General features: G+C 39.3%; 1 protein-coding gene across 1 annotated transcript in view; it reads left to right on the forward strand.

Annotated features, from left to right (window-relative positions):
• The window catches only part of LOC100889133 (neurogenic locus notch homolog protein 1), a 34,421-nt gene extending 11,889 nt beyond the window's left edge, over nucleotides 1-22,532 (forward strand). Inside the window, exons 8-25 of the mRNA XM_030972285.1 lie at nucleotides 56-222; nucleotides 850-1,000; nucleotides 2,959-3,113; nucleotides 3,619-3,769; nucleotides 4,598-4,694; nucleotides 5,155-5,282; nucleotides 6,864-7,030; nucleotides 7,660-7,810; nucleotides 9,898-10,052; nucleotides 10,557-10,707; nucleotides 11,099-11,195; nucleotides 12,106-12,233; nucleotides 17,137-17,303; nucleotides 17,931-18,081; nucleotides 20,045-20,199; nucleotides 20,705-20,855; nucleotides 21,247-21,343; nucleotides 22,257-22,532. Coding sequence (XP_030828145.1) covers nucleotides 56-222; nucleotides 850-1,000; nucleotides 2,959-3,113; nucleotides 3,619-3,769; nucleotides 4,598-4,694; nucleotides 5,155-5,282; nucleotides 6,864-7,030; nucleotides 7,660-7,810; nucleotides 9,898-10,052; nucleotides 10,557-10,707; nucleotides 11,099-11,195; nucleotides 12,106-12,233; nucleotides 17,137-17,303; nucleotides 17,931-18,081; nucleotides 20,045-20,199; nucleotides 20,705-20,855; nucleotides 21,247-21,343; nucleotides 22,257-22,402 — 2,565 coding nt within the window. The 3' untranslated portion in view covers nucleotides 22,403-22,532. The remainder of the gene's footprint in view (nucleotides 1-55; nucleotides 223-849; nucleotides 1,001-2,958; nucleotides 3,114-3,618; nucleotides 3,770-4,597; nucleotides 4,695-5,154; nucleotides 5,283-6,863; nucleotides 7,031-7,659; nucleotides 7,811-9,897; nucleotides 10,053-10,556; nucleotides 10,708-11,098; nucleotides 11,196-12,105; nucleotides 12,234-17,136; nucleotides 17,304-17,930; nucleotides 18,082-20,044; nucleotides 20,200-20,704; nucleotides 20,856-21,246; nucleotides 21,344-22,256) is intronic.

Consider the following 22,532-nt stretch of genomic DNA (forward strand, 5'->3'; position numbering starts at 1 on the left):
TAAGTCTCATGATTTCTGTTCACCATGTCCATTTCTCTCATTTCTCCTCTCACAGAGTCTCTCAATGGTAGCAGGGGTGACCATGATTCAGTTGTCACTCTTGAGTTATCATAATCCCACCAGCCGACTGAGTGGAGGGGACTGCTGCGATGCCGGTGCATCAGGGGTATGCAGAGACAAGTGTGATAACAGGTTCGAGATCTGCGTCTCTCGTCCGGGGAGGTAAGATCATAGCGTAATGAGAGAGATGGTTGTGGCAATTAAGCGCAAGGGTGTACTCCTTTCAGAGGCCCATTGTCATGGCTCTCCATATTCTCTCCCCCATACAATCTTGATGAAATCTCAGTCACACCTCTAGACTAATTTCTAACCGACCAAGTTTGGGCCATTGTGGATAATGTAAATATTCGTTCAGTCTGTAGTCGGTCTGATGTTAGTCTCATTGGTGTGGCTGCGGTCTATTTTGAAAGTATTTTGATGCTCCATGAATATTACATAATTATGAACGGGTGTAACTTCCGGTTACATAACTATATCTATACTTAGTATTAGCCTATCAAGAAGAAAAAATCACATTGTCTCCTAATGAATGTAATATAATTATGTATAATCGAGTGCAAATCTAGGGGGTGGGAACGGTCATCCTAAACCCTAATCGCGGAAAAATGAAGACGGCAAGGGACGTGAAAAATGTGTTGGGAAGGGAGGGGGGGTGCGCGTTTCGTAAGCAAGACCACTCCTTTATGGTATGTAATCATCATAGGTTATAATGCAATTGAAATGACGCCTCGTGTCATTTGGCATTACTTAAAAAGCTCATATGTGTTTGTACATGTGTATCTATTACAGTGACGTCGACATGACACTGTGCTCCTTCTTCTCGGCGAATACAACGAAGATAGTGGACAACTCGGATCAAATCACGTTCCCTTCTTCCTTACTGATGCAAGATGGCAGCAGTCTTCCGAATCCACTGACTATCTCCATACCTGATACATGGGTAGGTCATAATAATACATCACTGTATCTCAGTCACTCCGATGAAACTAACGCCTGACCGACCACAGACCAATAACAGACCGACAACAGACCGGCAACAAAAAGAACAAAATGACTCTATCAAGAATGGCTAACATTTGTGGATGTGCGACACATGCTCCAGCACCAATGTTCCACGGTCAATTTCCTGAATTTTAGCTTCAACCCTGGATCAAACACTATACCAAATTACATTAACCTCAACCGTATAGCCTCAAACTCAATTGGAACCCCAACCATAATCTTATACCTTTTAGACACAATTTTTCGCCCAAGCAAAATAATGACGGATCGCCTGTTTTGTCGACCATCGGTCGGTTTGGAGTCGGTTTACTGGACTTGTGAGTGATGTTAAAGGATCGAATGTACAACCTTGAATAATCATGTCTATTGTATTGTTTCTGAAAGGATACAACGAAGTAGCTTGTTGTCCTTTATTGTAATAACACGAGTGTTCATTAAATTACATTGCAATGAAGGAAAAAAAAGATGACACCTGCTAACTCAGTGACCTTAAACATAGTGCAATTCATTTACTTGGACACAAATATTATAAACTTTATTCAATTTCCTCGTTAGACAAGGAATTCATTAATCCCATCCTCTATGCCATTCAAAAGAGTTGGCAAGCGATTAAGGGCGCTAACGGGGAGAGGAGAACCTTACGAAAGGACAATGACATAGACCCAGCATGTAACGCTGCGTCTTTCAGACCTGATGTGCTGTTGCTAGTGAGAAACCTTTAGGTCCGCAGGGTACGCAGCACCTAGCTAGCTTCTGATTTCAAACAGAATTAGGACGGGGGATTAAAAATATATCATATGCAACATGAGTCACATTTTTTTTATACAGAGAGAGAACGGAAAGAGCTAGTAATTGAGGAGCTTTTGTAATGAAGTACTTAAAAAGTCATGTGAACCCTACCTTCATAAACATACTGGTAGTAATTTTCCTCAAATGACATCGTCACGTGAACAAATTTGTTGTTGCCAATTTCCTTTGTCAAAATATGATCTATTGGAAGCAATGAAAGTAAAGACCTCATGTGCTCTTATTTTGGAAATTCTAAACCTCTATTCAAAATTGTAATGTTTTTTTCATGTCGATATTTTGCATTATTTTTGAAAGAAATCGATGCTGCGAAATCGTCCCAAGGGACGCTATGCTCAAGTATGCCCCGATACAGCCTCATTTTCCATGTGTATATGCCGTGAAATTGTAAACTGAGCTCATGTCTTGCCAGCCCAATGCCTACAGCTCAATGATCACGTGATGTCTACTCTGCGAACGTCATTTGATTATTATTACAAAGACAGACAGTAATCTTGGGTAGAAGTGTACATTTTGCAAGACACTAAAGCAATCTCGTTAATGATATGCACGTTGAATTATAGAATTTGTGTTCCGTGGTCTTATCACAAATTGCATCTCCTGGATTAGTTAATTCGATTAGTGTAAGTGTGCTCAAAACGCCAGGCGTAATGATGTAGAATATACGAACTATATAACAAAGATGCGACGAACGTTTACGAGGTGTATTACATTCAAATAAATTTCATGAAGACGAAAGTGCAAAACATCTCATTTGAGGGCGATCTTGAAAAAAAACAACTTTCATCTGACTTTCAAATACACTTTACAGTCGTAGATGGGATGGACCGTTGACCGCATTGACCATTTTCTATGCCTCCGTTTCTTCTCGTGCAGAAGTTTGATTAAGCAGCTGGACCTTTTTTAAATTACAGAAAAAGAAAGAAAATAAATTTCAATCTCCAACAGTTATTTGTTGTGTTTGTGTAAGGTAGATTTAAATGCAACCTGTCCTGAGTGTGTACTTCGTAAGTTATGTGCATATGGATGCCTTATATCAAAAGATAATTTACATATAATATGCCAATGTTGTATGTGTGTTTATCTCAGGGAGGTGTTCGATTCAAGGTGCGCGTCTGGGACGTCGACGTAGTGGGTGAGCAAGAAGTGGATATTTTGACGAAAAATATCAATTATTACCCAGACCCCAACCTTGCGTACACCATCCAATGGAAACCCAATCTGTCTGGAACAGGCGATAGAAAGTAAGGTGTCCTCCTTTCGAATTACTCCTTCCTTCTTTCTGCATTTTTTGTTTCTCTCTATTAAAAAATGGAACAAAAGGGATGATTATTACCATCAACTTATGCGAGCAATGCATCAAGAAACGGCTGATGTGAGATGAATGAATAGGAATTATAAAGAAAATGTAAAAAGAATAAATTTGATGAAAGCTTTCTATAAAATAAAGTAAAATCCCGCACGTGATAGTTTAAACAATGCAGTATTTTGACCCATTAATAACATTTGATTTGTAATAGAGTGGTTTGAACACTCGATTGGAAATGGGAAGGTTGTGGGTTCGGGCCCCGACATTGCACAGCTTTATGGGTTGCTTTTATTCATATATTCCATGCTGAATCAACAAAGCATGATATATTTAACAATATGGCTTTTGGCAACACATTAATCTTTTTAATAAATACAATGCCGTCCCAGATGTCCGGGTTTAATTCCAACTTTTAACCGTAATACTATGTTTTTAAACAGGTTGAAGACAGGAATGAGAGTCTACTGTGGGGATGGGTACTTTGGCCCTCGGTGTCATATCTACTGTGCGGATAGTGCTACATACACCTGTGAACAATTCACGGGTAAGAAGCTCTGTGTACCAGGTTGGGGCGGCATAGAGTGTGACGAGGTAAGAAAATAATCATTGGTATCATTAGGAATCGAAATTTACATGTATAGCCTATGCACGATCATGTCACCCCGTTGCTTAAAGAACTACATTGGCTTCCAATCAAGCAACGCATTGAGTTCAAGATCCTGACGGTTGTCTACAAGTGCATCCAAAACAAGGCTCCAGTGTATCTCAATTCTCTCATAGTACCCTATCAATCTGCTCGTCCTGGCCTTCGCTCGTGTACTGACAGCACCCTGCTGCACGTTCCTCGAACATACACTAAAGCTGGCGACAATGCTTTTCATGCATGTGCTCCACGACTCTGGAATGAGCTTCCACGTTTTATTCGATTAGCACCATCGCTGGATGTCTTCCGAAAATGTCTAAAAACTCTCCTCTTTGACCATGATCAACAATAGATTCTATAACTTTTTATGTAAAGCGCTGTGAAACAACAGTTAGTTCGTAAGAGCGCTATATAAATGACTTTATTGTATTGTATTGTATTGTTTCAATATCAGACATGGCAACAAGTTGATGAACATTTGAATCTGCTTTTAATCAGGGATATACATGACGTTTGTAATTGTACATGTATCTATCAGGAAACGTCATTCATATTGGTATATGAATATTTTGTTTTAAAAACATTGGTATGATATGTATAAAAACGAATATGAAAAATGTGAAAAATACATGGTAACAATGACTACAGAAACATTATGTTTCAAACTTTAGTATTTTTTTGTCGTTAATTAATGAAAGTGGTAAACTCGTTTAATATTATGATCTCCCTCTCTCTCGCTCGCTCTCACTATTTCTTTCTCTTCATATCTTCTATAGGACATAGCTGAATGTGCATCATCCCCGTGCCAGCAAGGAGGTGCATGCATCAACCTTGTAAACAGTTACCGTTGCGAATGTATTCCAGGGACCTTTGGTAAGTGGTATCTTATTTATCTTTTTTGTATTTACTTTCATTGTTTTAAGAGTAGAATAACCTGGAGGGGCTAAAATTATTCAAAAAGTATTAACACGATGAGGAAAAGGGCAATTTAAGAATGTTGATAGCAGTATTACTGCTTCTACATCCGTTACAGGTAAACTACAACGATCGAATCCTACTCATATCACACAAGGAAAGAATTTCAAGACATCAACTCACGGGGCAATTTCAATACCCATGATATTGCCTAATTTTAGAATGGAAATAATGTTCGGATTACATCAAGTACTTGAAAATTAAATTGTCCCTGATAACCTGACATGCATGATCACGTCATTGTAATGTTCCCACATTAAAAAAAATAACGGAAAGGACTATTGGAGTTGTAAGGAGTAGTTGATGTATTTTGCATTGCCATTTCACTCATTTCTTGTTTCCCATGATTCTATTTCAGGTGCTCTGTGTGAAAACAACCATAACGACTGTACCAGTGTAGAATGTCAGAACGGCGGCACTTGCCAAGATCAACTCAATGACTTTCAGTGCACCTGTACTGAGAATTTCCAAGGTCGTTTCTGCGAGGTCCTGTGAGGAAAATAGATGTGCAGTTCTGGCTTATAATCTGAAATTGTTGTTCCGTGTACTGTACATGCATTTTTTTTGGAAAAACATGTTGATATTACCAGATAGAGGTTATTTTTGGATTTTTTGGTTGTGATTTAAAATCCCGTTTCCCCCTATTTCCTCATAATATTCCAGAGTTACAACGCACAGGGCTGATACAGATCATGGCCTTCTAATTGTTTTATAAATTCATAGGTGTGTGCGAAAGTTTGCGAATCAGTAATAATACATTTCATATCACCAATATCGTCTGCTTTTCAACTTTGCTGCTCCCCATTGAGGATGCTTTTATTTAAGACACACTCTTACAGAGCACACCATCCAAACAAAACCCAAGAGAGGGAAACTGCTCCTTTGTCAATGTCAATGACCGAAAATGCTTACGCAGTCGTTATTGTTAAAACAGCTGAATGTTCTCATTAAGATGCACGTAATCAGAAGGCGGCGACTATGATTGGATCAAAGAAAGAATCACGTTGAATGTCCATCCATATTAAGTCCATGCTATCAGTATGGTATCATTATTAACTCTATAGAGTTAGGTTAAACTATAACACGCACGATCGCAAAAACTTTCGAAAAGTAAACGTTAGGCAATTGCAATAGCTTTGTCAGTTGTACATTACATTGACGTCTTACGCAATTCGGACATGATTTCTGTGAGATATACACTGTTTTCATATCTCAGGTAGATCTACAATTTAATCAGAACTCAGCTTACTGCTGTGATATGGTATACAGGAAGGTTACATATTCACGGATTCATCTCGAGGCGCTGGCAACGGAATCTTTTGCTTCAATCTTTAGCGTTCTGATGATCTTGCATTTTTAAACAGTGTTTGACATTCGATTTTTGTACAATATAGTCATGTACATTAACGAAAAACTACATGTCATGTAAGGCTTCACAGAAACAGTGGTTTTGGGTCAAACATTTTCTTACCGAATGTGTTCAAAGCAATATCAGCATTATTGTAGCCAGCGCAGAATAGCAATGCTGACTCGGCCTCGGCCGAAGTCTTGGATCTGCGATCACCCAGAAGAACACGATCGGCCTCACGCATTGAATCATCTTCCATCCCGTCAATCGTCAGATCATTAATGAACAAGCCGCACCGCGAAAGCCTTATTTGTCGGCCTTTAGGTAAACCATTAGCCACCGTTGAGCCATCTGTAAGAATACGTTGTATAAAATCAGGGATTAAAACAAAAAAAAAACGTCTGTAATATTATATAAAGTTATCACTCTTTCGGGAAAATTCTTGATCATAAATGAAATGACCAAAGTTACTATGTCGATATCAATAGACCATTTATCAGGGATTTAAAAAGAAAAAAACTGTAGATATTTTTCCTCTCGTACAGTGCTTCTTGAAGGTCAGCATAATATCATGCGCATATGCACAGTTTATCTTTATCTCTCTTTCGTTTTTTTCTGAAAACATGTTTGTTTTATGGGGAAATTGTTCAATTATCAAAGAAATTAAGTCTCATGATTTCAGTTCACAATGTCCAATCCTCTCGTTTCTCCTCTCACAGAGTCTCTCAATGGTAGCAGGGGTGACCATGATTCAGTTGTCACTCTTGAGCTACCATAATCCCGCCAGCCGACTGAGTGGAGGGGACTGCTGCGATGCCGGTGCGTCGGAGGTATGCAGTGACAAGTGTGATAACAGGTTCGAGATCTGCGTCTCTCGTCCGGGGAGGTAAGATCATAGCGTAATGAGAGAGATGGTTGTGGCAATTAAGCGCAAGGGTGTACTCCTTTCAGAGGCCCATTGTCATGGCTCTCCATATTCTCTCCCCCATACAATCTTGATGAAATCTCAGTCACACCTCTAGACTAATTTCTAACCGACCAAGTTTGGGCCATTGTGGATAATGTAAATATTCGTTCAGTCTGTAGTCGGTCTGATGTTTGTCTCATTGGTGTGGCTGGGGTCTATTTTGAAAGTATTTTGATGCTCCATGAATATTACATAATTATGAACGGGTGTAACTTCCGGTTACATAACTATATCTATACTTAGTATTAGCCTATCAAGAAGAAAAAATCACATTGTCTCCTAATGAATGTAATATAATTATGTATAATCGAGTGCAAATCTAGGGGATGGGGACGGTCATCCTAAACCCTAATCGTGGAAAAATGAAGACGGCAAGGGACGTGAAAATTGTGTTGGGAAGGGAGGGGGGGGGTGCGCGTTTCGTAAGCAAGACCACTCCTTTATGGTATGTAATCATCATAGGTTATAATGCAATTGAAATGACGCCTCGTGTCATTTGGCATTACTTAAAAAGCTCATATGTGTTTGTACATGTGTATCTATTACAGTGACGTCGACATGACACTGTGCTCTTTCTTCTCGGCGAATACGACGAAGATAGTGGACAACTCGGATCAAATCACGTTTCCTTCTTCCTTACTGATGCAAGATGGCAGCAGTCTTCCGAATCCACTGACTATCTCCATACCTGATGCATGGGTAGGTCATAATAATACATCACTGTATCTCAGTCACTCCGATGAAACTAACGCCTGACCGACAACAGACCAATAACAGACCGATAATGCGCGTTTCGTAAGCAAGACCACTCCTTTATGGTATGTAATTATCATAGGTTATAATGCAATTGAAATGACGCCTCGTGTCGACAACAGACCGACAACAGACCGGCAACAGACCGACAACAGACCGGCAACAGAAAGAACAAAATGACTCTATCAAGAATGGCTAACATTTGTGGATGAGCGACACATGCTCCAACAACAATGTTCCACGGTCAATTTCCCTGAATTTTAGCTTCAACCCTGGATCAAACACTATACCAAATTACATTAACCCCAACCGTATAGCCTCAAACTCAATTGGAACCCCAACCATAATCTTATACCTTTTAGACACAATTTTTCGCCCAAGCAAAATAATGACGGATCGCCTGTTTTGTCGACCATCGGTCGGTTTGGAGTCGGTTTACTGGACTTGTGAGTTATTTTAAAGGATTGAATGTACAACCATGAATAATCCTGTCTATTGTATTGTTTCTGAAAGGATACAACGAAGTAGCTTGTTTTCCTTTATTGTAATAACACGAGTGTTCATTAAATTACATTGCAATGAAGGAAAAAAAAGATGACACCTGCTAACTCAAAAAACATTAACCTTAAACATAGTGCAATTCATTTTACTTGGACACAAATATTATAAACTTTATTCAATTTCCTCGTTAGACAAGGAATTCATTTAATAATCCCATCCTCTATGCCATTCAAAAGAGTTGGCAAGCGATTAAGGGCGCAAACGGGGAGAGGAGAACCTTACGAAAGGACAATGACATAGACCCAGCATGTAACGCTGCATCTTTCAGACCTGATGTGCTGTTGCTAGTGAGAAACCTTTAGGTCCGCAGGGTACGCAGCACCTAGCTAGCTTCTGATTTCAAACAGAATTAGGACGGGGGATTAAAAATATATCATATGCAACATGAGTCACATTTTTTTTATACAGAGAGAGAACGAAAAGAGTTAGTAATTGAGGAGCTACTTAAAGTACTTAAAAAGTCATGTGAACCCTACCTTCATAAACATACTGTTAGTAATTTTCCTCAAATGACATCGTCACGTGAACAAATTTGTTGTTGCCAATTTCCTTTGTCAAAATAAGATCTATTGGAAGCAATGAAAGTAAAGACCTCATGTGCTCTTATTTTGGAAATTCTAAACCTCTATTCAAAATTGTAATGTTTTTTTCATGTCGATATTTTGCATTATTTTTGAAAGAAATCGATGCTGCGAAATCGTCCCAAGGGACGCTATGCTCAAGTATGCCCCGATACAGCCTCATTTTCCATGTGCATATGCCATCAAATTGTAAACTGAGCTCATGTCTTGCCAGCCCAATGCCTACAGCTTATTGACCACGTTATGTCTACTCTGTGAACGTCATTTGATTATTATTACAAAGACAGACAGTAATCTTGGGTAGAAGTGTACATTTTGCAAGACACTAAAGCAATCTCGTTAATGATATGCACGTTGAATTATAGAATTTGTGTTCCGTGGTCTTATCACAAATTGCATCTCCTGGATTAGTTAATTCGATTAGTGTAAGTGTGCTCAAAAGGCCAGGCGTAATGATGTAGAATATACGAACTATATAACAAACATGCGACGAACGTTTACGAGGTGTATTACATTCAAATAAATTTCATGAAGACGAAAGTGCAAAACATCTCATTTGAGGGCGATCTTGAAAAAAAACAACTTTCATCTGACTTTCAAATACACTTTACAGTCGTAGATGGGATGGACCGTTGACCGCATTGACCATTTTCTATGCCTCCGTTTCTTCTCGTGCAGAAGTTTGATTAAGCAGCTGGACCTTTTTTAAATTACAGAAAAAGAAAGAAAATAAATTTCAATCTCCAACAGTTATTTGTTGTGTTTGTGTAAGGTAGATTTAAATGCAGCCTGTCCTGAGTGTGTACTTCGTAAGTTATGTGCATATGGATGCCTTATATCAAAAGATAATTTACATATAATATGCCAATGTTGTATGTGTGTTTATCTCAGGGAGGTGTTCGATTCAAGGTGCGCGTCTGGGACGTCGACGTAGTGGGTGAGCAAGAAGTGGATATTTTGACGAAAAATATCAATTTTTACCCAGACCCCAACCTTGCGTACACTGTCCAATGGAAACCCAATCTGTCTGGAACAGGCGATAGAAAGTAAGGTGTCCTCCTTTCGAATTACTCCTTCCTTCTTTCTGCATTTTTTGTTTCTCTCTATTAAAAATGGAACAATAGGGATGATTATTACCATCAACTTATGCGAGCAATGCATGAAGAAACGGCTGATGTGAGATGAATGAATAGGAATTATAAAGAAAATGTAAAAAGAATAAATTTGATGAAAGCTTTCTATAAAATAAAGTAAAATCCCGCACATGATAGTTTAAACCATGCAGTATTTTGACCCATTAATAAAATTTGATTTGTAATAGAGTGGTTTGAACACTCGATTGGAGATGGGAAGGTTGTGGGTTCGGGCCCCGACATCGCACAGCTTCATGGGTTGCTTTTATTCATATATTCCATGCTGAATCAACAAAGCATGATATATTTAACAATATGGCTTTTGGCAACACATTAATCTTTTTAATAAATACAATGCCGTCCCAGATGTCCGGGTTTAATTCCAACTTTTAACCGTAATACTATGTTTTTGAACAGGTTGAAGACAGGAATGAGAGTCTACTGTGGGGATGGGTCCTATGGCCCTCGGTGTCATGTCTACTGTACGGATAGTGCTACATACACCTGTGAACCATTCACGGGTAAGAAGCTCTGTGTACCAGGTTGGGGCGGCATAGAGTGTGACGAGGTAAGAAAATAATCATTGGTATCATTAGGAATCGAAATTTACATGTATAGCCTATGTTTCAATATCAGACATGGCAACAAGTTGATGAACATTTGAATCTGCTTTTAATCAGGGATATACATGACGTTTGTAATTGTACATGTATCTATCAGGAAACGTCATTCATATTGGTATATGAATATTTTGTTTTAAAAACATTGGTATGATATGTATAAAAACGAATATGAAAAATGTGAAAAATACATGGTAACAATGACTACAGAAACATTATGTTTCAAACTTTAGTATTTTTTTTGTCGTTAATTAATGAAAGTGGTAAACTCGTTTAATATTATGATCTCCCTCTCTCTCGCTCGCTCTCACTATTTCTTTCTCTTCATATCTTCTATAGGACATAGCTGAATGTGCATCATCCCCGTGCCAGCAAGGAGGTGCATGCATCGACCTTGTAAACAGTTACCGTTGCGAATGTATTCCAGGGACCTTTGGTAAGTGGATCTTATTTATCTTTTTTTATATTTACTTTCATTGTTTTAAGAGTAGAATAACCTGGAGGGGCTAAAATTATTCAAAAATTATTAACACGATGAGGAAAAGGGCAATTTAAGAATGTTGATAGCAGTATTACTGCTTCTACATCCGTTACAGGTAAACTACAACGATCGAATCCTACTCATATCACACAAGGAAAGAATTTCAAGACATCAACTCACGGGGCAATTTCAATACCCATGACAGGCGCGTACGCAGGGGGGGAGGGGGGGTGTTTGGGGGGGTTGAACCCCCCCCCTTGGTATTTTTTATGTGTATAACCCCCCTAAAAACAACCCCAAACCCCCCTTACCTTTGGTTTTTTTTGTTTTTTTGTTAATAATAATAATTTTAAAAAAAAAATTATTCCCATGGCTGACTTAAAAAAGGCGACCTACCCCCTCCCCCAACGGAGCAAAATGTCAAATTTTCAAATTTCGAGACCAAAAAAAAATAAAGTGTCCTCTTACCCCCCCCCCCCCCCCCCCCGCTTATTCAGCGGCCGGCTGAGTCGTTGCCATTTTTTTACCTCCCCCCCTCGCTTATTCAGCGACTGGCTGAGTCGATGCGAAATTTTCGGCCCGATTTAAAAATGTTAAACTCCCCCCCCCCCCCCCCCCCTTGAAAAAATCCTGCGTACGCGCCTGACCCATGAATTGCCTAATTTTAGAATGGAAATAATGTTCGGATTACATCAAGTACTTGAAAATTAAATTGTCCCTGATAACCTGACATGCATGATCACGTCATTGTAATGTTCCCACATTAAAAAAAATAACGGAAAGGACTATTGGAGTTGTAAGGAGTAGTTGATGTATTTTGCATTGCCATTTCACCAATTTCTTGTTTCCCATGATTCAATTTCAGGTGCTCTGTGTGAAAACAACCATAACGACTGTACCAGTGTAGAATGTCAGAACGGCGGCACTTGCCAAGATCAACTCAATGACTTTCAGTGCACCTGTACTGAGAATTTCCAAGGTCGTTTCTGCGAGGTCCTGTGAGGAAAATAGATGTGCAGTTCTGGCTTATATTCTGAAATTGTTGTTCCGTGTACTGTACATGCATTTTTTTTGGAAAAACATGTTGATATTACCAGATAGAGGTTATTTTTGGATTTTTTGGTTGTGATTTAAAATCCCGTTTCCCCCTATTTCCTCATAATATTCCAGAGTTACAACGCACAGGGCTGATACAGATCATGGCCTTCTAATTGTTTTATAAAGTCACTAGCAGGACCCGCGGAAATCAACGGGATTCGATCTAGAGGGGGGCGGGGGGTGTAAATAGATATATAGAGACTGCCTAAATTAAAACCACCAAGAACTTTATTTGCCATTCAGGCCATTAAAAAAATATACATGTTTAGCGTCCCCGCCCGCTTCCTTTTTGGGGGCCGCCTCCTTTTTTTTTTTTTTTGAAATTTTGTTTAATATTTTTTTTATTTTATTTTATTTTTTTTTGAAAGAAAGAAAAAAAAACAGCGTCCCCGCCTCCTATTTTTATTTATTTATTTATTTTTTTTTTTTTTGAAAGAAAAAAAACATGAAAAGCACTGCTAAAATGTATTTCTGATTTAAAAAAAGAAAAAAAAATTGTCGGCCGCCATCTTGAAAAATAGCCCGAATGTCAGGGAAAATGTACGGAGCGGCCATTTGAAAGAAAGAAAGAAAAAAAAAAGGGCCTCCTCCTTCCCATTTTTCGAAAAAATAGGACGCTAAACATGTTTTTTTTCTAATTTGGCCTTATATAAAAAAAAAAAAAAAAAACGATCCAACTGTACCTGTAGTTATTCTTTAAGCCACTGGAACTGCGTAGAGTTCCGTAGTGTGGCGTACCGACTACGCAGAAATTAGGCTGCGTATTAATGGGAAAATAGTCCCTGCGTATGTTATGCGTAGGCTGGCGTACAGGTTTGCTTATGGTTGCTTACTGTGTAGAAAGCTTTTACTGCTTTGACGATCTGGCGTAGGGTAGCGTACTGTTGCGTAGTCATGTAGCGTAGTGTTGCGTAAAAAGGCGTACTTTCTGCGTCAAGTTTCTACGCCGAAACTACGCGAAAAAAATTAAACATGTTGAATTGTTTTCGTTCATCTTGCGTACCTCTTTCCGTCCCTCAGCATATAGTAACGTAGGCCAGCGTAGTTGGTACACAACACTACGCAACTCTACGTATTGACCCCACGCCAATTAGTGACCCGCAAGTGTCACAAATAAAGTATTAAAAATATGCTCATCTGACCCTAATTAAACGCCTAAACCCTCTGATCTGATCTCTCCCCCCCCCCCCAACTTTGAAGAACGTAACCCCCGAGCTTTTGGGGGTTTATGGCCCCTTGAAACCCGTGGACCCCACGCCTATATTATATATATACACTCAACTCAGGACCCGCGGAAATCCGCCTGATTCTAGAGGGGGGGGGGGCGCAGGCAAAAAATTAATTTTTTTTTCATTTCGGGGGGCTCCATTTCAAATTTTTGGGAAATTTTCGGGGGCTACTTTTTCAACTTTCGGGGGCTCTTTTTTCTGGGGCTACGTTTTCATTAATTCATAAAAGGATAGGCCTACACTTTGTTGAGATTTGTTTAGTAGGCTAAGGTTTCAGGCTTCCTACTTCATAATTGCCTATTTAAAAAAAAAAAAAACATTTTTCTAGTTCAATAACTAAGTTTTCATGCATTGATTTGATGCAAGAACTGTAACATAATTAATAGACCCTAGATTGTGATTATTTCTGACCATGAATTTCGATAATCATTTTTCAAAGTAAAATTTTCACAAGAAAATCAGACAGTCGTTTAAAAACGTAGACATTAGTAATACTTTTACTAATTCGAAGCTCAGGTTTCGTAAATCTATTCACGAAACTATATTGAAATCGCGGCAATAATGATGCAAACCAACAGATAAAAATTTCAAAAAAAGTGTCAAATCTCTTCGACTCGAGCTCAGCTCAGCTGAACTCACACACACTCCAGCGTAACTCCAGGAAGCTCGAACACCGACGCCGCAGGCCTCGGACGCCTGCGGTGCGCGGTGCCGGTGTTACACTGCACTGTGTGTACTGTATGTGTGAGGACTGAAGGCAGCTTGCGACTGCACTGTCAGTCCAATGGTTTTCTTGTGAAAACTTTCCTTTAGAAAATGATAATCAAAATGTAGTATACATAACCGTCATAATCACAAAATAAGCTTTGATTTCATACCTCCATTCACGAAAACTATATAAAAATCGCAATAATGATGGAAATAGGTCTCTAAGTTTGGACGTGGACGGGAAGCTTCGTGTGTATCTCTGTGGCTTGTGCAGCTACTACAAAGGATATCCGACCCTGTACATCGTGCATTGAATACGCAACTTAATGTGAGTGGATGGTCATCGGTCGTGTGTCTACGGATGTAATGTTGAATATCCATGAGGTATCTCTGTCGTCACGCATATCCTGCATTATGCATGTCGCGTCTGTTTTCGCCCTGGACGTCGACACGGAGGAGGACCTCGGGCGGAGTATAGCCAATTCGACAGAGTAGACTCTCCCGCGGACTACGGCACCGGTCATCGGTACCCCGAGGGGAGGGTTCAGGAGGAGATAGCTGCACCAACTTCGGTCGGCGATCTCATTAAAAAACAATAGAATACAAAGGCCGGCGGAGACGTCATGCCCCCCCGCGGAGCCTTAGCGTATTACTATTATAGATAGGTGTGTGCGAAAGTTTGCGAATCAGTAATAATACATTTCATATCACCAATATCGTCTGCTTTTCAACTTTGCTGCTCCCCATTGAGGATGCTTTTATTTAAGACACACTCTTACAGAGCATACCATCCAAGCAAAACCCAAGAGAGGGAAACTGCTCCTTTGTCAATGTCAATGACCGAAAATGCTTACGCAGTCGTTATTGTTAAAACAGCTGAATGTTCTCATTAAGATGCACATAATCAGAAGGCGGCGACTATGATTGGATCAAAGAAAGAATCACGTTGAATGTCCATCCATATTAAGTCCATGCTATCAGTATGGTATCATTATTAACTCTATAGAGTTAGGTTAAACTATAACACGCACGATCGCAAAAAATTTCGAAAAGTAAACGTTAGGCAATTGCAATAGCTTTGTCAGTTGCACATTACATTGACGTCTTACGCAATTCGGACATGATTTCTGTGAGATATAAACTGTTTTCATATCTCAGGTAGATCTACAATTTAATCAGAACTCAGCTTACTGCTGTGATATGGTATACAGGAAGGTTACATATTCACGGATTCATCTCGAGGCGCTGGCAACGGAATCTTTTGCTTCAATCTTTAGCGTTCTGATGATCTTGCATTTTTAAACAGTGTTTGACATTCGATTTTTGTACAATATAGTCATGTACATTTACGAAAAACTACATGTCATGTAAGGCTTCACAGAAACAGTGGTTTTGGGTCAAACATTTTCTTTCCGAATGTGTTCAAAGCAATATCAGCATTATTGTAGCCAGCGCAGAATAGCAATGCTGACTCGGCCTCGGCCGAAGTCTTGGATCTGCGATCACCCAGAAGAACACGATCGGCCTCACGCATTGAATCATCTTCCACCTACGCATCAGATGGAGCGATCCATTATGCGAAACCGCAAAGCAAGACTCGCGATGAAATCAAGCACGCGCAGTCAACAGTCAAGGGGTGAGGATGACTCATCTCTGTCACCTGAGTCTCCCCCGAAAACTTCGACCACTATTAAAAGGAAGAATACCTCTGAAACGAAAGAAGAAATCACCAAAGAAAAAGAAATAAATACTAGTACAATGTGACTACAAAAAATAAATCAGAAAATTGACACTGAAGCAACATGAACGAAGGACAAAGCAACTGTGAAACTGTAAAAAATAAGATTGATAACAATGTTCACTCTATCGACCCCCTTTCGGGGTATGGGAGTACAAACATATTTACAACATAGCATCAATATAACATATTTCAACATAATATGGAGAAAATAAATATTTACACGTCTACGTTTACATGATATAGACCATGGGTAGACGGTGAGATGATTCATCACAATGTGACACATCACGTTGAAGATAAAACAATGCCGCAGTGAAGTTCATCCAGAATTCCTGGGGGAGGGGTAGAAAAATTCAGTAAAATCTGCGACATACGGATAAAACAAAAAAACACGTGCCTTTTGGGGATCTAAGGTGCTGCCGGAAAGGGGGGAGGGGCACAAATAAGGGCCTACGTTGTTGTACTAGAGTATACCAGATACGCATTTTCTAGGGGTTATAGGCACACCCCCTGTCCCTGAGTCAGCCACGAAAAGTTAACAAGTCATGTGGTCAATTCATCATCGGTTATCTTCCAATATAGATTTGTACCGCAGATTGATAAAAAACGCAAACTGGTATTAACAAAAAAAAAAAAAAAAAACAAACAATTGCGACTGAAATGCTGTCAATCGTCAGATCATCAGAGAACAAGCCGCACCGCGAAAGCCTCATTTGTCGGCCTTTAGGTAAACTATTAGCCACCGTTGAGCCATCTGTAAGAATACGTTGTATAAAATCAGGGATTAAAACAAAAAAACGTCTGTAATATTATATAAAGTTATCACTCTTTCGGGAAAATTCTTGATCATAAATGAAATGACCAAAGTTACTATGTCGATATCAATAAACCATTTATCAGGGATTTAAAAAGAAAAAACTGTAGATTTTTTTCTCTCTCGTACAGTGCTTCTTGAACTTCAGCATAATATCATGCGCATATATACAGTTTCTCTTTATCTCTCTTTCTTTCGTTTTCTTGAAAACATGTTTGTTTTATTGGAAAATTGTTCATTTATCAAAGAATTAAGTCTCATGATTTCTGTTCGCCATGTCCATTTCTCTCATTTCTCCTCTCACAGAGTCTCTCAATGGTAGCAGGGGTGACCATGATTCAGTTGTCACTCTTGAGTTATCATAATCCCACCAGCCGACTGAGTGGAGGGGACTGCTGCGATGCCGGTGCATCAGGGGTATGCAGAGACAAGTGTGATAACAGGTTCGAGATCTGCGTCTCTCGTCAGGGGAGGTAAGATCATAGCGTAATGAGAGAGATGGTTGTGGCAATTAAGCGCAAGGGTGTACTCCTTTCAGAGGCCCAATGTCATGGCTCTCCATATTCTCTCCCCCATACAATCTTGATGAAATCTCAGTCACACCTCTAGACTAATTTCTAACCGACCAAGTTTGGGCCATTGTGGATAATGTAAATATTCGTTCAGTCTGTAGTCGGTCTGATGTTAGTCTCATTGGTGTGGCTGGGGTCTATTTTGAAAGTATTTTGATGCTCCATGAATATTACATAATTATGAACGGGTGTAACTTCCGGTTACATAACTATATCTATACTTAGTATTAGCCTATCAAGAAGAAAAAAAATCACATTGTCTCCTAATGAATGTAATATAATTATGTATAATCGAGTGCAAATCTAGGGGATGGGGACGGTCATCCTAAACCCTAATCGCGAAAAAATGAAGACGGCAAGGGACGTGAAAATTGTGTTGGGAAGGGAGGGGGTGCGCGTTTCGTAAGCAAGACCACTCCTTTATGGTATGTAATCATCATAGGTTATAATGCAATTGAAATGACGCCTCGTGTCATTTGGCATTACTTAAAAAGCTCATATGTGTTTGTACATGTGTATCTATTACAGTGACGTCGACATGACACTGTGCTCATTCTTCTCGGCGAATACAACGAAGATAGTGGACAACTCGGATCAAATCACGTTTCCTTCTTCCTTACTGATGCAAGATGGCAGCAGTCTTCCGAATCCACTGACTATCTCCATACCTGATACATGGGTAGGTCATAATAATACATCACTGTATCTCAGTCACTCCGATGAAACTAACGCCTGACCGACAACAGACCAATAACAGACCGATAATAGACCGGCAACAGACCGACAACAGACCGGCAACAGAGAGAACAAAATGACTCTATCAAGAATGGCTAACATTTGTGGATGTGCGACATATGCTCCAGCAACAATGTTCCACGGTCAATTTCCTGAATTTTAGCTTCAACCCTGGATCAAACACTATACCAAATTACATTAACCTCAACCGTATAGCCTCAAACTCAATTGGAACCCCAACCATAATCTTATACCTTTTAGACACAATTTTTCGCCCAAGCAAAATGATGACGGATCACATGTTTTGTCGACCATCGGTTTACTGGACTTGTGAGTGATGTTAAAGGATCGAATGTACAACCATGAATAATCATGTCTATTGTATTGTTTCTGAAAGGATACAACGAAGTAGCTTGTTGTCCTTTATTGTAATAACACGAGTGTTCATCAAATTACATTGCAATGAAGGAAAAAAAGATGACACCTGCTAACTCAGTGACCTTAAACATAGTGCAATTCATTTTACTTGGACACAAATATTATAAACTTTATTCAATTTCCTCGTTAGACAAGGAATTCATTAATCCCATCCTCTATGCCATTCAAAAGAGTTGGCAAGCGATTAAGGGCGCTAACGGGGAGAGGAGAACCTTACGACAGGACAATGACATAGACCCAGCATGTAACGCTGCGTCTTTCAGACCTGATGTGCTGTTGCTAGTGAGAAACCTTTAGGTCCGCAGGGTACGCAGCACCTAGCTAGCTTCTGATTTCAAACAGAATTAGGACGGGGGATTAAAAATATATCATATGCAACATGAGTCACATTTTTTTATACAGAGAGAGAACGGAAAGAGCTAGTAATTGAGGAGCTTTTGTAATGAAGTACTTAAAAAGTCATGTGAACCCTACCTTCATAAACATACTGTTAGTAATTTTCCTCAAATAACATCGTCACGTGAACAAATTTGTTGTTGCCAATTTCCTTTGTCAAAATAAGATCTATTGGAAGCAATGAAAGTAAAGACCTCATGTGCTCTTATTTTGGAAATTCTAAACCTCTATTCAAAATTGTAATGTTTTTTTCATGTCGATATTTTGCATTATTTTTGAAAGAAATCGATGCTGCGAAATCGTCCCAAGGGACGCTATGCTCAAGTATGCCCCGATACAGCATCATTTTCCATGTGCATATGCCATGAAATTGTAAACTGAGCTCATGTCTTGCCAGCCCAATGCCTACAGCTCAATGATCACGTGATGTATACTCTGTGAACGTCATTTGATTATTATTACAAAGACAGACAGTAATCTTGGGTAGAAGTGTACATTTTGCAAGACACTAAAGCAATCTCGTTAATGATATGCACGTTGAATTATAGAATTTGTGTTCCGTGGTCTTATCACAAATTGCATCTCCTGGATTAGTTAATTCGATTAGTGTAAGTGTGCTCAAAACGCCAGGCGTAATGATGTAGAATATACGAACTATATAACAAAGATGCGACGAACGTTTACGAGGTGTATTACATTCAAATAATTTCATGAAGACGAAAGTGCAAAACATCTCATTTGAGGGCGATCTTGAAAAAAAACAACTTTCATCTGACTTTCAAATACACTTTACAGTCGTAGATGGGATGGACCGTTGACCGCATTGACCATTTTCTATGCCTCCGTTTCTTCCCGTGCAGAAGTTTGATTAAGCAGCTGGACCTTTTTTACATTACAGAAAAAGAAAGAAAATAAATTTCAATCTCCAACAGTTATTTGTTGTGTTTGTGTAAGGTAGATTTAAATGCAGCCTGTCCTGAGTGTGTACTTCGTAAGTTATGTGCATATGGATGCCTTATATCAAAAGATAATTTACATATAATATGCCAATGTTGTATGTGTGTTTATCTCAGGGAGGTGTTCGATTCAAGGTGCGCGTCTGGGACGTCGACGTAGTGGGTGAGCAAGAAGTGGATATTTTGACGAAAAATATCAATTATTACCCAGACCCCAACCTTGCGTACACCATCCAATGGAAACCCAATCTGTCTGGAACAGGCGATAGAAAGTAAGGTGTCCTCCTTTCGAATTACTCCTTCCTTCTTCCTGCATTTTTTGTTTCTCTCTATTAAAAAATGGAACAAAAGGGATGATTATTACCATCAACTTATGCGAGCAATGCATGAAGAAACGGCTGATGTGAGATGAATGAATAGGAATTATAAAGAAAATGTAAAAAGAATAAATTTGATGAAAGCTTTCTATAAAATAAAGTAAAATCCCGCACGTGATAGTTTAAACAATGCAGTATTTTGACCTATTAATAAAATTTGATTTGTAATAGAGTGGTTTGAACACTCGATTGGAGATGGGAAGGTTGTGGGTTCGGGCCCCGACATCGCACAGCTTCATGGGTTGCTTTTATTCATATATTCCATGCTGAATCAACAAAGCATTATATATTTAACAATATGGCTTTTGGCAACACATTAATCTTTTTAATAAATACAATGCCGTCCCAGATGTCCGGGTTTAATTCCAACTTTTAACCGTAATACTATGTTTTTGAACAGGTTGAAGACAGGAATGAGAGTCTACTGTGGGGATGGGTACTTTGGCCCTCGGTGTCATATCTACTGTGCGGATAGTGCTACATACACCTGTGAACAATTCACGGGTAAGAAGCTCTGTGTACCAGGTTGGGGCGGCATAGAGTGTGACGAGGTAAGAAAATAATCATTGGTATCATTAGGAATCGAAATTTACATGTATAGCCTATGTTTCAATATCAGGCATGGCAACAAGTTGATGAACATTTGAATCTGCTTTTAATCAGGGATATACATGACGTTTGTAATTGTACATGTATCTATCAGGAAACGTCATTCATATTGGTATATGAATATTTTGTTTTAAAAACATTGGTATGATATGTATAAAAACGAATATGAAAAATGTGAAAAATACATGGTAACAATGACTACAGAAACATTATGTTTCAAACTTTAGTATTTTTTTTGTCGTTAATTAATGAAAGTGGTAAACTCGTTTAATATTATGATCTCCCTCTCTCTCGCTCGCTCTCACTATTTCTTTCTCTTCATATCTTCTATAGGACAGAGCTGAATGTGCATCATCCCCGTGCCAGCAAGGAGGTGCATGCATCGACCTTGTAAACAGTTACCGTTGCGAATGTATTCCAGGGACCTTTGGTAAGTGGTATCTTATTTATCTTTTTTTATACTTACTTTCATTGTTTCAAGAGTAGAATAACCTGGAGGGGCTAAAATTATTCAAAAAGTATTAACACGATGAGGAAAAGGGCAATTTAAGAATGTTGATAGCAGTATAACTGCTTCTACATCCGTTACAGGTAAACTACAACGATCGAATCCTCCTCATATCACACAAGGAAAGGATTTCAAGACATCAACTCACGGGGCAATTTCAATACCCATGACAGGCGCGTACGCAGGGGGGGGGGGGGGGGGGGGGGGTTTAGGGGGTTAAACCCCCCCCCCCCTTTGATATTTTTATGTGTATAAACCCCCCTAAAAACAACCCCAAACCCCCCCCCCCCCTTTGTTTTGTTTTTTTTTTTTTTTTTTTTTAATAATAATAATTAAAAAAAAAAATTATTACCATGGCTGACTTAAAAAAGGCGACGTACCCCCCCCCCCCAACGGAGCAAAATGTCAAATTTTCAAATTTCGAGACCAAAAAAAAAAGTGTCCTCTTACCCCCCCCCCCCCCCCCCCCCCCCGCCCCCGCTTATTCAGCGGCCGGCTGAGTCGTTGCGATTTTTTACCTCCCCCCCCTCGCTTATTCAGCGACTGGCTGAGTCGATGCGAAATTTTAAACCCCCCCCCCCCCTCCTCTTGAAAAAATCTTGCGTAAGCGCCTGACCCATGATATTGCCTAATTTTAGAATGGAAATAATGTTCGGATTACATCAGGTACTTCAAAATTAAATTGTCCCTGATAACCTGACATGCATGATCACGTCATTGTAATGTTCCCACATTAAAAAAAATAACGGAAAGGACTATTGGAGTTGTAAGGAGTAGTTGATGTATTTTGCATTGCCATTTCACCAATTTCTTGTTTCCCATGATTCTATTTCAGGTGCTCTGTGTGAAAACAACCATAACGACTGTACCAGTGTAGAATGTCAGAACGGCGGCACTTGCCAAGATCAACTCAATGACTTTCAGTGCACCTGTACTGAGAATTTCCAAGGTCGTTTCTGCGAGGTCCTGCGAGGAAAATAGATGTGCAGTTCTGGCTTATAATCTGAAATTGTTGTTTCGTGTACTGTACATGCATTTTTTTTTGGAAAAACATGTTGATATTACCAGATAGAGGTTATTTTTGGATTTTTTGGTTGTGATTTAAAATCCC

This window comes from Strongylocentrotus purpuratus, unplaced genomic scaffold (genome assembly GCF_000002235.5).
Source record: "Strongylocentrotus purpuratus isolate Spur 01 unplaced genomic scaffold, Spur_5.0 spur5_scaffold_6, whole genome shotgun sequence".
NCBI lineage: Eukaryota > Metazoa > Echinodermata > Echinoidea > Camarodonta > Strongylocentrotidae > Strongylocentrotus > Strongylocentrotus purpuratus.